The 13,075-nt window shown below is 52.4% G+C and overlaps 2 protein-coding genes across 2 annotated transcripts; one reads left to right on the top strand and one right to left on the bottom strand.

Annotated features, from left to right (window-relative positions):
- Positions 1 to 2,494: 2,494 nt before the first annotated feature.
- On the top strand, positions 2,495 to 3,656 carry GNG14 (G protein subunit gamma 14). Its single transcript, XM_049875831.1, has 3 exons — positions 2,495 to 2,546; positions 3,332 to 3,424; positions 3,531 to 3,656. The coding sequence occupies exons 2-3, from the start codon at positions 3,332 to 3,334 to the stop codon at positions 3,654 to 3,656; spliced, it is 219 nt and encodes a 72-aa protein (XP_049731788.1). The 5' UTR covers positions 2,495 to 2,546.
- An 813-nt stretch (positions 3,657 to 4,469) lies between these two features.
- Positions 4,470 to 10,429, bottom strand: FBXW9 (F-box and WD repeat domain containing 9). The gene is made up of 10 exons (XM_049877038.1): positions 10,014 to 10,429; positions 8,408 to 8,547; positions 8,199 to 8,327; positions 6,793 to 6,905; positions 6,617 to 6,708; positions 5,485 to 5,633; positions 5,282 to 5,395; positions 5,070 to 5,159; positions 4,913 to 4,978; positions 4,470 to 4,840 (listed from the first exon to the last, which is right to left on the bottom strand). Exons 1-10 carry the CDS (start codon positions 10,426 to 10,428, stop codon positions 4,766 to 4,768), a joined length of 1,383 nt encoding a protein of 460 aa, XP_049732995.1. The 5' UTR covers position 10,429; the 3' UTR covers positions 4,470 to 4,765.
- Positions 10,430 to 13,075: the final 2,646 nt, after the last annotated feature.

The following is a 13,075-nucleotide window of genomic DNA, read 5'->3' on the forward strand; positions in this document are numbered from 1 at the left end:
CAAGTCTCCAAAGCGTCCCCATGCCGCATAACCCTCTGCTTTTCTTTTCCCCTTCCTCTCCCCCCGCCCCAGCTTCGGCTGTCTCTTCCTTTAAGAATCCTTCTCTGACCTAGAATGGTCAGGGCTTCCTCTGGGATCCAGGGCTGACATCTTCCCCCCTTCCCCCCTCCCCCCCTCCCCCAGGGAAACTGTGAGATCTTCGAGAGCAGGGTCTGTATCTCAGGCATACTCCTAACTGTGCACATGGTCTGGCCCAGAGGGGGGCCCCTTTATTCACTGTACAAGGTATGGAGGTCACACTATGTATTGGGCTTGGTGCTCTGCGCTGCCATTTTAGTATTGAACAAGACACCTGCAGCCCATAGTCTGTTTGGGGAGATAGATCAACATCGGTTAGGAAAGGAGAGCAAGGGTAACGTTTGATCCAAGATCAGAAAGCTGAGAAAGGCCCTACTATGTGAAAATGTGAGTGTGGGGGCAGGGAGGTGGACTCCAGGAGAGAAAAGTACTGTGCAAAGGACCTGAGCCTGGAAATGAGCACACTTTATTGGAGGAACAGAGATCCTCCTTGACATTCTCATGAGGACCTGAAACTCCACCTCAGTTTCTTCTCCACCTAAATCTGATCCTCTGCCATCATCCCTGTCTTGGCAAATGACCCTACCCTCCATTCCTCTACTTGGCTAAATACTGAGGTGTTGAACTTGTTGTCTCCCTGTATGGTAATGCTATTCAGCTATATGTATCACCTCCTAATGGAGTCAGTCTTGCTCTTCCCCAAAGCATGCTGGGGGTGAATTCAGGATGGAGATGGACTCGAGCTAAGGTACAGGGCCTGGAGTGGTATGACTGGGCTGGTGGCCAAGGCTGAGGAATGCCTTAGCAACAGAAGAAAAACATCTGGGCCTGAACGTGAAGTCCCTGGGAATGCTGAATGCCCAAGAACATGGGAGAAAATGATGAGCCTTGGTCCCAGCTGGAATGGTATATAAGCTTGTGTCCGTTGCTAGGCAGTTGTGGAGCACTAAACTGGTCCAGCCACCACCCTGGGGCATGGTCCCTTAAGTAAGCTTCCCAATAAACCATATATCATGATTGCTGGTTCTAGAGTCTTTCTTCAGTCTCTTAGAGATGCAGTCGACCTTGGGTTCAGGTGCCACTGGCTTGTTACACAACACTCCCCTTCTCTCAAGCTCCCATCCATCCATCCATCAGCACACCTGCTAAGCTCTACCTACAAAATAGGCCCCAAATCCAGGCACATTCCTCCATCCTGACCCAAGCATTCAGTCGCCTCATATGCATGCGAAAGCTGGACCGTGAATAAGGAAGACGGAAGAATTGATGCCCTTGAATTATGGTGTTGGCAAAGAATATTGAGTATACCATGGAATGCCAGAAGAATGAACAAATCTGTCTTAGAAGAAGTACAATCAGACTGATCCTTAGTAGCAAGGATGGCGAGACTACGTCTCACATACTTTGGACATGTTATCAGGAGAGAAGGCCATCATGCTTGGTAAAGTAGAGGGTCAGTGAAAAAGAGGAAGACCCTCAATTAAATGGATTGACACAGTAGCTGCAGTAATGGGTTCAAGCATAACAATGATTATGAGGATGACGCAGTGTTTCATTCTGTTGTACATAGGCTCGCTAAGAGTTGGAACTGGCTGGATGGCACCTAACAACATCTCCATCCCCATGACCTCCATGCTGGATTTCCTCCCCTCGAATATCTCTCAGCAGTGGGCAGACAGCTCTTCTGTAGGAATAAATCAGATAGGTCATTCCTCATTAAAACCCTCTAACGGTGGCTTTCCCCTTGGAGGGCCTGCTGACCTCCTGGCCCCATCTCCCCCATGCTTGCCCTCGCTCACTCTTCCCCAGCTACACCACCTCCTTGCTGTTCCTAGAACATGCCCAGCACTTTCCTGACCAAGGGCTGGAACATCCCTTCTCTAACTCCTCCTTCCAGTCTTGGCTCAAATGTCACCTCCGAGAAACCCTCCCTGAGCACCCCTTCTTGGCCCCACCTTGCTTCTATAATGACATGTGTGTGTGCATTATAGTATGCGTGTTATTTGCTTGTTGTCCATCCATCCCCAGCTAGAACGGCCACTCTGTGAGGGCAGGCTTTGTCTTATTTCACTGTTGCTCCTTTTGTGCTTTGAGCAGTGCCCAGCACATATTACGATCTCAACAAATATACTGAATGAATGAATGACCACAAGGGTGTCAAGGTGGTCAGTGAAGAATAAGGGAGCAAGAGGCCAATAGAAAATGGACTCAAAGACCAGGTAGGCCCCTGTGTGCTGAGGTGAGGAGGAAGGGTCTTATCCTAAGGGGCTAGGAAGGCTTTGAAGGGTTTTAAGAAAGTGATCAAAAGACTCGATTTTTTTTTTTTTTTTTTAACAGATTCCCATTGGCTGCTTGGAGAATAGGGAGGGGAGAGGGCCGGAGCTGAAGACTAGTGGAGATGGGAGCTGGGCCAGGAGGGGATCAACAAGGGTGGAGAGAAGTGACCAGACTCAGAACCTAATTTGAAGGTTACCTAATGGCACTGGAGGGAGGATCAGATGTGGGGATACTGGAAAGAGGAATGAAGAAGGACTTGGAGATTTTAGTTTGAGCAATTGGGAGGACGGTGGTGAGCTTTCATCGGGGACAGGAGGTCTGTGGGAAGACAATCCAGACTCTCATCTTGGCAGAGTTCGGTTTGAGATGCCTGAGAGATGCTGTGAGGAGGGAGGTGTGAGGAGGGAGGTGGGAGGTGGGCCCTCAGAGGTGGGATGGGGACAGAGGAAACCATCACCCTAAGTGAGTGGATTGAGTCGTCTGTGGTTGTGAGTATAGATAGAGAGGAGAAGCAGGGGCTGCATCCAGGTGGCCAGGGCCTTCGCACTCCCCCAGCCCCAAGGGCTTGGTCCCCTAGGGACCTGGTGACATGTGACACTAGGACAGTCACCCAGCCGCCCGGGGCCTCCTGGGGCACAGACTCCCTTGGCAGAGGCAACTGCTGCTTAATGGTGACATTTCACTTCACGAGCATCCTGGCTTCAAAGTCTCTGCAGGAGTGGGAGAGGGAGCGGTGGGGGTTGGAGAAGCCAGGCCAGTGTGGGGGAAGGAACTGGGCCAGAGCAGGGCTGGTGATAGATCTGGCAGCCAGGCATTTGCTGACAGAAGTCCTCAGCTGAGGTACCAGGGGTCTGGGAGTGGCCCCCCTCCCCCACAGTCCCCAAGGGACGCAGAGTTGTGGGGCCCCTTGAGTGGTCCTAGGGCTCAGGGTCTGATGTTGGGCCCTCTGACCAGACCCCTGCTCATCCTCCCCCAGATGTCTGGCAAGGTGGCCATTGGCAGTGATATTGGGCAGGCCCGTCGGGCTGCAGAGCAGCTGCGGGTGGAGGCAGGCATCGACCGCGTAAAGGTGAGGGGCAGGGCAGGGCAGGGCAGGAGGTGGGGTGAGGTGAGGGCACATCTGGGCTGAGGGGGCAGGTGAACAGCCAGGTCTGGCTGACTGGGTTGGTCTGCAGGTATCCAAGGCAGCCGCCGACCTGCTGCAGTTCTGCATGGAGCAGACCAAGAGTGATCCCTTCCTTGTGGGTCTTCCAGCTGCCACCAATCCCTTCAAGGAGAAGAAGACCTGCGCCATCTTATGACCCTGCGGCCTACAACCCAGGGCGCCTCAATAAACATGAAGTGAATGTTCCTCAGGGCATGGCTGGGCTGGGCTAACATGGGGGCACGGAGGGGGCTGTGGCCTTGCCAGGGCCAGGCGCACACGTGGCCCAGCCTCTCTCCCTCTTTACCTCCAGGGTTACCACCAAAGCGGCACACACACATCCTGGACAGAAGAGCATGCACCTACCACCCATCCCACCCTTACCCCACACCTATGGGATAGTATACATGGCTTTACGCTCCCACTGTGCACACACCAGGTTAGAGTCATAATCTGCACGCCCACAGGTCTCACACACACACACACACACACACATTACATGCACACATACCACACACATTTCACACCCCCCCACACAGCTCTCTCATTCACACACACACGTACCTCTCTCACACACACATACACACGCACATGCTTGTGTCTCACACACACAGGTGAGAACATAAAACAAGTGCCCACAGTCCTCAAGTCTCTCTTCCTCACACACACCCTCACAGGCCTGCAGAGACACATAGACAAGGTTACCATAGTAACAAACACAGCCAAACCTGCCTACCCAGTGACACAAAGATACACATGATCACTCATGTGACTCATGAAATACACTGTTGGTGTGCACAGGCACACACAGACACAAGTTATGGAAACAAGCACCTGCAGCTTCCACGCCCAGTGCCACCAACATGTACGGCCCAGCCCTTACACACTGTCTCTCAATGTTCACTCACACACACACCCCTACAGCAGCCCACCCCCAAGCAGACACTAGTGGGGCTACACCAACCTCACAGTAACATTACATCAGGTTTATTTCTTCTTCACTCAACTTTTCAACAGAGAGCAGGGTGTCTGAATCATAACAAAAACAGGGCCCAACGGTGGAGAGCAGTTCCCCAAATGGGCTAGAACCTCAATGTCACCACCACTGGCTTGGGGCCCAGCTCAGGGACCCCAGTCCGACCATGGCCCGGACTCCCTGGTCCTAGGCCTGCCAGACTAGGAGAAGCAGCACCAACATGGGGGAGGGTCCCCTGAGAACAGAGGCTGTGGCCAGCCTGCTGGCAGGCAGTATCCACATCTATCTGCTCAGGCCTGTAGCCTCCAGACTTCCAGCGACAGGCCCCCGGAGGCAGCTACCACCAGGTTACCCTCAGCACAGATCTGGGTGGACAGGGAAGTAAGGAGTCAGGGGCGCTCTGGGCACCAAGGCAGGGGGTAGGCTGCGGGTCTTACCCCATTCAGCACGTTGTGGTGGTTGCGGATGCAGATGGTCCTCGGTGGGTCTGTGGGCACATGCACCTGATGAGGGGCAACAGGCAAAGATCAAGAAGTCTGCCCCAGGGCAAGGGGGCAGACTGTCCTTGAGGCAGGGGCTGGGCCCGGGTCTCACCCGGATGGTCTTGTCGGTGGACGTGGTGTACAAGGCCCCCAGTGAGTGTTTGATTCCCGTGATCTGAGACCTGTGACCCACGTCGAAGGACTGCAGGGTGAAGAGAGAGAGACAAATGACACTCAGGAGTGGCTCTCCCAAGGCCAGCCCTTCACCACCACATGGGGCCAGGGAGTAGGAAGGAGGCCCAGAGGCCGGGGCCCCTGGCTGACCCGGACAAGCTGGAAGCACCCATTGCGGTTGGCAAAGACGTGCAGTAGGCCCTGGTTGTCACCAGCCCAGAGCTGGGGCTTCTGGTAGGACATGCAGAGCAGGTACGAGTCCAGCTGCAAGAGGGATGGGGAACACAGAAGCTCAGGCCATGCCCTGCAGGGCTGTAGCCCCAGTCCCTTGGGGTCCCAGGGGAGGCTCCCACCTGCAGCCGTTGCAGGACACTGTTGGCTCGGCGGTCAAACACCACAAGCGTGTGGTCCTCGCTGCCTGAGATGATGTGCCAGTCATCAGCCAGCAGCGCCAGCACTGCACTGGAATGCAGCCGCCGGCTCTTCAGCAGGGTTGGGCCGGCTGCAGGGGCCATGCGCCAGGGAAGAAGTAGGGACAGGGGCATCAGAGCCCCTCAGAGACCCCCAGCCTACCAGAGGCTCCCATGCCTCTCTCCTCCCTGGCAAAACCCTCCGACTACCCTGTTCCCCACCCCGCAGGTGACCCTATCTGGTGTCTAGCTGGATCCAGGCCCCCCCTTCCCCCACCCTGCCTCTGTTCCCCCACCTTCTGTCCCATCTCCATGCTCCAATCCCACTGCTCCTCTCAGTGTGGAGTTGACCAAGCCAAGTCCCAGGCACCTTTGGGACTGGTGGGACACTCCACCATCCCCCGCCCCCAGCTCCAGCTCTGCCTGGATAAGGCACCAAACCAAAACCTGTCACTATCCAGTCGATTCCAACTCATAGCAACCCTATAGGACAGAGTAGAACTGCCCCATAGGGTTTCCAAGGCTGTACTCTTTATGGAAGTAGGCTGCACTCTTTATGGAAGTATGCTGCCGCATCTTTCTCCCTTGGAGCAGTGGGTAGGTTCAAACTGCCAACCTTTTGGTTAGCAGCTGAGCGCTTTAACCACTGTGCCACCAGGGCTCCGGATAACACACAGACCCTCCAATTAAACACAATAAAAACGAATCAGTAAATAAGCAACAGAACAGATTCACATGCCAGGCAGTAGTCTACGCATTTTATGTATACTAATTAATCTAATCCACCCATTAACCCTACAAAGTCAATGTTATTAACATCGTCTTCCCATTAACCCTACGAGGCTAACGTTATTATTACTGTCCTAATTTTACAGAAGCGGTGCTTCCTCTGTGAGCCCCCCCCCATTGCACGTGTTGCACCCACCACAGCACTGGTCACCCTGAGTGGTTAGCATGGGGTGATGTGCCTGTCACCCCAGCCAGGCTCAGAATTCCATGAATGTCTCTTCCCACATGACCCTGGATACCCCAGGCAGTTCTACTCTCCCACCCAGGCCCAGGGTCCCCAGCCCACCTCTGGGGTCGTAGACGGTCACCTTCTTGTCATAGGTGCCCGTCACCAGGATGTCAGGCTGATAGGAAAGGCACAGCACAGCTGCTTTGCCCCTGGGGACACACAGCACACAGGGCTGGGGCTATGGCTAGCCAGTACCCTGCCTCCCCAGTCCCCCCATCCATGACCCCTCACACTTTATCTCGCCAAACTGCTGTCCATCAGCTGCCATGTCCCAGAGCTTCACCGTGCTGTCCCAGGAGCCGGAACACACGCGGTGGTCCTGGGCCGCCAGGGACCACACCCAACCCTGTGGGACAAGGACACAGCAGTCACACACAGATGCCCCACCTCATGCGTTGTGTTTAGCTCAGGGCTCCTCGCAAGAGCCCAGTGAGAGGAAGGCCTTCTCTGTTTTTGCAGATGAGGCTCAGAGAGGTCAATAGGCTCACCCAAAGCCACACAGCTTTCCCCCTTAACACAGCTTTGACAGACTGCAGTACAACTCTATCTCTGTGTGATTATCCCCATTTCACACACTATTAATAAAACTGAGGGTCAGAGGAGGGACACAACTGACCCAAAAACTCAGAGCAAGTCAGCACCAAGTTGAGATTAGAGCTTGGGTCTGTGGGTCCATCTGACTTCAGAGCCTGGGGCATGCGCAACCCCACCCAATAACATCTTTAAGTCAAGTCCTGAGGAGACTCAACACCAGTGGTGGCTTGAGGCCACAAGACAATATGGTTAAAAGTGGCACCTCCACTCTGTGACCAAAGCAAGCCATGTTCCCTCCCTCAGATTCTTCATTGGCAGAATGGGCCCCTCCCTCAGCAGCTAACATGTGCAGAGTGCCAGCTCCTAAGTCCTCACCAAACCCCCTGAGGCGGGTACTGTGATGTGTCCTGTTTTACAAATAAGGAAACTGGGACACAGAGGGGTTGAGTCTCCCATTCAAGGTCACACAGCCAGGAAGTAGCAGAGTGGGGATTTGAATGCAGCAGTCAGGCTCCAAGCTCAAGCTCCTGGCCACCAGCTTGGACCACCTCAATGGCCAGTGGATGTGCCCTCTGCAGCCATTTCTCACAAAATGACAGTCATGCTCAGGGCTGTTTGATTCTTAAGGGTGGTCTCTTCAGGGTATGTATTAAAAAAAAAAAAAAAAAGTTGCTGTCAAGTCAATTCCGACTCATGGCAACCCCATGTATATCAGAGTATAACTGAACTCCACACAGGCTGTGACTTCAGAAGTAGATCACCAGGCTTTTCTTCCAAGGGGCCTGTGGGATTTGAACTGCCAGCCTTTTGATTAGCAACTGAGGACTTAACCATTTGTGCCACCAGAGACTCCTTCTCAGGGTTTACCTGACACCTGTTGAGCACCACCAACTGTGTCAGCGCCTGAGTGAAGTTATTCATCCTCCTCACTGCCCATTGGACAGAAACAGAAACTGACGCACAGAGATGTCACACATCTCACCCAAAGTCACACCAACAAGGGCAGAGCCTAGATACGAATCTGAGATCTGGTGCCAAAACCCATGCTCTTAACCTCAGTGCCCTGCCACAAACCTTCTGTCTTCTTCCCAGCCTGGTCCCTCACCTTGTGGGTGCTGTTCTGCTTGGTGCCCAGAGCCTTCACCAGAACCCGGCTGGGTTCCGCCCCCAGCTGCCGCAGATCCCACAGGTTGACATTGCGATCTCTGGAGCCTGACAGACAGAGCGCCCCACCCTGGGAGGAGAGTGAGGTGATGTTGCTGAGGACCACACCCTAGCCCACCCCTGCATGGCCACCAGCTGGCCTCACCTCACCTGGAGCAGCAGCACTGAGTCAATAGAAGCAAAGTGCCCATCAGCCAGGCAGAAGTACTCAGCCCGGCGCCCATCCTCTGCCCAGCGTGCCAGGTGTTGCTCCAGCTCAATGCAGGCGGCTGGCCAGTCAAAGTCCTCCTCTGTGGGGCACCAGAAGCAGGGTCCCTGGTGGGCAGGTACCCTGCCACCCACATCAGCTGGCCAATCCCACCCCTGGCTCCAGAGATCCTGACCTGCACCAGACTTAAACAGATCACCACCTGAATCCTTCACCTCACTCCACCCCAGGACAACTGCGTGCTCACCCCTTAGGCAGACCTAAGACGACTCCTCACCCCGGTTTCCAGAAATTGGAGATCTGGGGCCTCAGGATCACTTTTGCAGACCCAATTCTGCAACCTGAGACTGGGGAGGGGGCAGCAGCCTCAGGACATTGAGGTCTGATCTCAGCCCCTCAGCCTTCATGCTGGGCATAGGAGCTGGGGCCTCTTGAGTAATAGTCCTCCCTGCTTCAGTGTCTGAACCTGACCCAGGGAAGTATTTCTCAAACTTGTATCTATAAATCAGGCAGCATTATAGAAACCCTGGTGGTGTAGTGGTTAAAAGCTACAGCTGCTGACCAAAGGGTCAGTAGTTCGAATCCACCAGGTGCTCCTTGGAAATCCTATGGGGCAGTTCTACTCTGTCTTACAGGGTCGTTATGAGTCAGAATCAACTTGATGTCAGTGGGTTTGGTTTTGGTTTTAACAAGATCCAGGATTCATGCCCCAGGGATCAAGCATCTATGTTTATCAAGCTGGTATGGAGAGTGTGACCCAGATGCTTAGAAGGCAACACCTTAAGAATCAATGATCTCTGCAGATCAAAACTTCCAAGTTAGTATAATCAACCACCCAACTCATTATTCAGGATGGGTGAAGGGCCTGAGAAGCCAAGGGGTCACTGTCTCAGGACCAACAATATCAATTCAAGGTCCCCAAGCTGTCTTATCCCCCAGGGACCCATGACCTCTGGGGCAGGAGGAGAGACCACCAGCCCCTGCCTATAACCCCAAGCTAGATTCAGGCCTTGAGGACCCGTGGATGCTGATGTCAGGAATCCCATCTCCTAAACCCTAGTTTGGGTCCAAGGCAGTCGGCTCTGCACACTGAGTCCCTGCCTCACCCTTTCCTAGGTCAAGGCTCTAAAGACCAGGGGCTTTGGCATTATCAGTTGCTGCCCAGACCTCTAGACCTGAGTATTCTTAGGCTTACCGTGAATGCCAAGCATAGGTTCCCAGAGCCTGAGACTTCAAGTCCCTGTGTTAACTGTCACCCAGGGGTCATGGCTTTCATATTAACAGACCCAAAGCCCGAGGACCTTTGGATTCTCAGGTGAGGGACTCCAGCCCCCTCACTCTCCCCTTGTAGGTTACCACAGTCTCAGGACCCCAAGTGTCTGCCCCATGGTGCACCCAGAGGTCAGGGGCTTTGGCATCATCAGTAACTACCTGAGCCTCCAGCCAAAGCCAGAACAGCCACAAAGCCTGCTCCTGAGGCTATGCTCCGCAACCCCTCCCGCCCCAAGCCTGACCTGGGCGGGCATCTCCGGCCCCGGGCGCGCGCACCTTCCACCACTGGGTAGGGCGCGCGCACGCGGCGCTGAGCGCGTAGCCTCCAGGTGACATGGTCACGCACGAGGTCGCGCAGCGCGTGGCACACTCGCGGCAGGACCTGGAGCACAAGACTCGCGTCCAGGTAGGCGCAGATCTCCAGCAGCAGCTCCGGGGGGAGGCTCAGCAGGCCTGGCACACCTACGGCCGAAACCTTGGACGCCGCCCGTGGCTCCAGGGCGCCGGGGGACGCGGCGGGAACGGGCAGCGGCGGGGCGCGCGGGGGCTCCAGCCCATGTTTCGGCGGACTGAGCACACGGGCGACGTAGGCTTCGGCCTGTGCATCGGGGTCGGGCTCTGGGTCCGGGTCCGGGTCCGAGTCGTAGTCCCAGGCGCGGGGATCATCGCACAGCCCTGGAGGCAGCTCCATGGCAGCTGAGTGGGCGCGGCCGGCTCTCTCTCGTCAGCTGTGGGCCCAGCGTCTCGTCTCCTAGGCAGCGTGAGGGCACTTCCGGCGCATCCTGATGACGTTTATGAACCCACAGAAAGGCATAGGCTACCACGGAAACTGACTGACTACCCAGGGACCGCTTGCTGGAGGGGTCTTGCCCTGCAGCTGCGTCGGCCTTATGGGCACGCTGGAAAATGCAGATTCTTCGTTCCTACATTTTTAAAAACAAACGTAGCTCTGTCGAAGGGACCTCTTACAAGTGACACTGAGCTTAGAAACAAGAAGGCTCTTTTCGAGATCGGAGTCTGGGGCAGGGTAGTGATTCAAACTCCTTTCCCACCATTTCCAGAGCCAGAAACATTACAAGGCACACAGGCCTCAGTGAAATACCCTGAATGACCTAAAATCATACTGATAAGAATACCATCTTATTTACTGAAAGCCTGTTTGGGGCTAGACAGTGTTAACACAAGTCATCTCACAATAGCACGTGTTGTTCCCTCTTCTCCACATAGCCACAAGACTCTTCCCAGATCCTACATAAGACTGCAACATTTCTCCAACTTCCCACTTGCCAATGTATTTCAGTATAGCACTTACCGCTGGGTTTTGCTATTGTCAACTATCATCACTAGAATATATGCATTATTTATCGAATGAATGCTGGTTTAAAAATGAGGACCTCCAGTATGGCATTCAGGAGTTGAATTATATGCATCAGTGGAAAGAGCCCTAATGGTACAGTGGTTAAGCACTCAGCTTCTAACAGAAAGGTTAACAGTTCAAACACTCCAGCTGTTCAGCGAGAGAGAGATGTGGCAGTCAGGTTCCTTAAATATTACAACACTGGAAACCTCATGGGGCAGTTCTACTCTGCCCTACTGAGTCGCTGCAAGTTGAATAAACTCGATGAGAATGTGTCAGTATTTTTAATTTTCCCATGTTTATGCAGGTGATCCTTGGGCCATAATGAGACAGCAGTAAGATTTTTTCTGAGGCTTGTGTGTTGCTGTTGTTAGGTGCCCTCTAGTCAGTTCCAACTTATAGCAACCCTATGTACAACAGAACAAAACACTATCTGGTCCTGCACCACCTTCATAATCATTCCTATGTTTGAGCCCATTACTGCAGCCACTGTGTAAGCCCATCTCACTGAGGGTCTTCCTCTTGGTCCTCCACCAAACATGATGTCCTTCTCCAGCAACTGGTCCCTCGTGATAACATGTCCAAAATATGTGAGATAAAGTCTCACCATCCTTGCTTCGAAGGGACATTCTGTCTGCCCTTCCAAAACAGATTTGTTCATTCTTCTGGCAGTCCATGGTATATTCAATATTCTTCACCAACACCATAATTCAAAGGCATCAATTCTTCTTTGGTTTTCCTTATTCATTCTCCAGCTTTTGCATGTATATGAAGCAACTGAAAATACCATGGCTTGGGTCTGGTGCACTTTAGTCCTCAAGGTGACATCTTTGCTTATTAACACCTTAAAAGAGGTCTTTTGCAGCAGATTTGCCCAATGCAATACGTTGTTTAATTTGACTGCTGCTTCCATGGGTGTTGATTGTGGATCCAAGTAAAATAAAATCCTCAACAACTTCAATATTCTGTTTTTATCACAATGTTGCTTATTGGTTCAGCTGTGAGGATTTTTGTTGTATGTTGGAGTGTAATCCACACTGAATGCTGTAGTCTTTGAGTTTAATCAGTAAGTGCCTCAAGTCCTCTTCACTTTCAGCAATCAAGGCTGTGTCATCTGCATATCATGGGTTGTTAATGAGTTTTCCCCAATCCTGACACCATGTCCTTCTTGATAAACTCCAGCTTCTCAGTTTACTCTGCATACAGATTGAATAAGTATGGTGAAAGGATACAACCCTAACGCACAACTTTCCTGAGTTTAAACCATGTGGCATTCCCTCGTTCTTTTGGAATGACTGCCTCTTTGTCTATGTACAGGTTCCTTATGAACACAATTAAAGTGCTCCAGAATTCCCATTCCTCCCAATGTTATCCATAATTTGTTATGACCCACATAGTCGAATACCTTTGCATAGCCAATAAAACAGAGGTAAACATCTTTCTGGTATTCTCTGCTTTCAGCCAAGATCCATCTGACATCAGCAACGACATCCCTCATTCTACATCCTCTTCTGAATCCGGCTTGAATTTCTGGCAGTTCCCTGTCAATGCACTGCTGCAACGACTTTTTAATTATCTTCAGCAACATTTTACTTGTGTGTGATATTAATATTTTTTGATAACCTCTGCATTCTGTTAGATCACCTTTCTTTGAAATAGGCACAAATATGAGTATCTGCCAGTCAGTTGGCCAGGTAGCTGTCTTCCAAATTACTTGGCATAGATGAGTGAGTGCTTCCCATGCAGAATGTTTGTTGAAACATCTCATTTGGTATTCCATCAATTCCTGCAGCCTTGTTTTTTGCCAGTGCCATCAGCGCAGCTTGGACTTTTTCAATACTATCAGTTCTTGGTCATATGCTACCTCCTGAAATGGCTGAATGTCAGCCAATTCTTTTTGGTACAGTGGCTCTATTTCTTCCATCTTCTTTTGATGCTTCCTGCATCACTCAAAATTTTGCCCGTTAAAAAAAAAACAAAA

The sequence above is a fragment of the Elephas maximus genome, chromosome 3 (genome assembly GCF_024166365.1).
Source record: "Elephas maximus indicus isolate mEleMax1 chromosome 3, mEleMax1 primary haplotype, whole genome shotgun sequence".
Taxonomy (NCBI): domain Eukaryota; kingdom Metazoa; phylum Chordata; class Mammalia; order Proboscidea; family Elephantidae; genus Elephas; species Elephas maximus.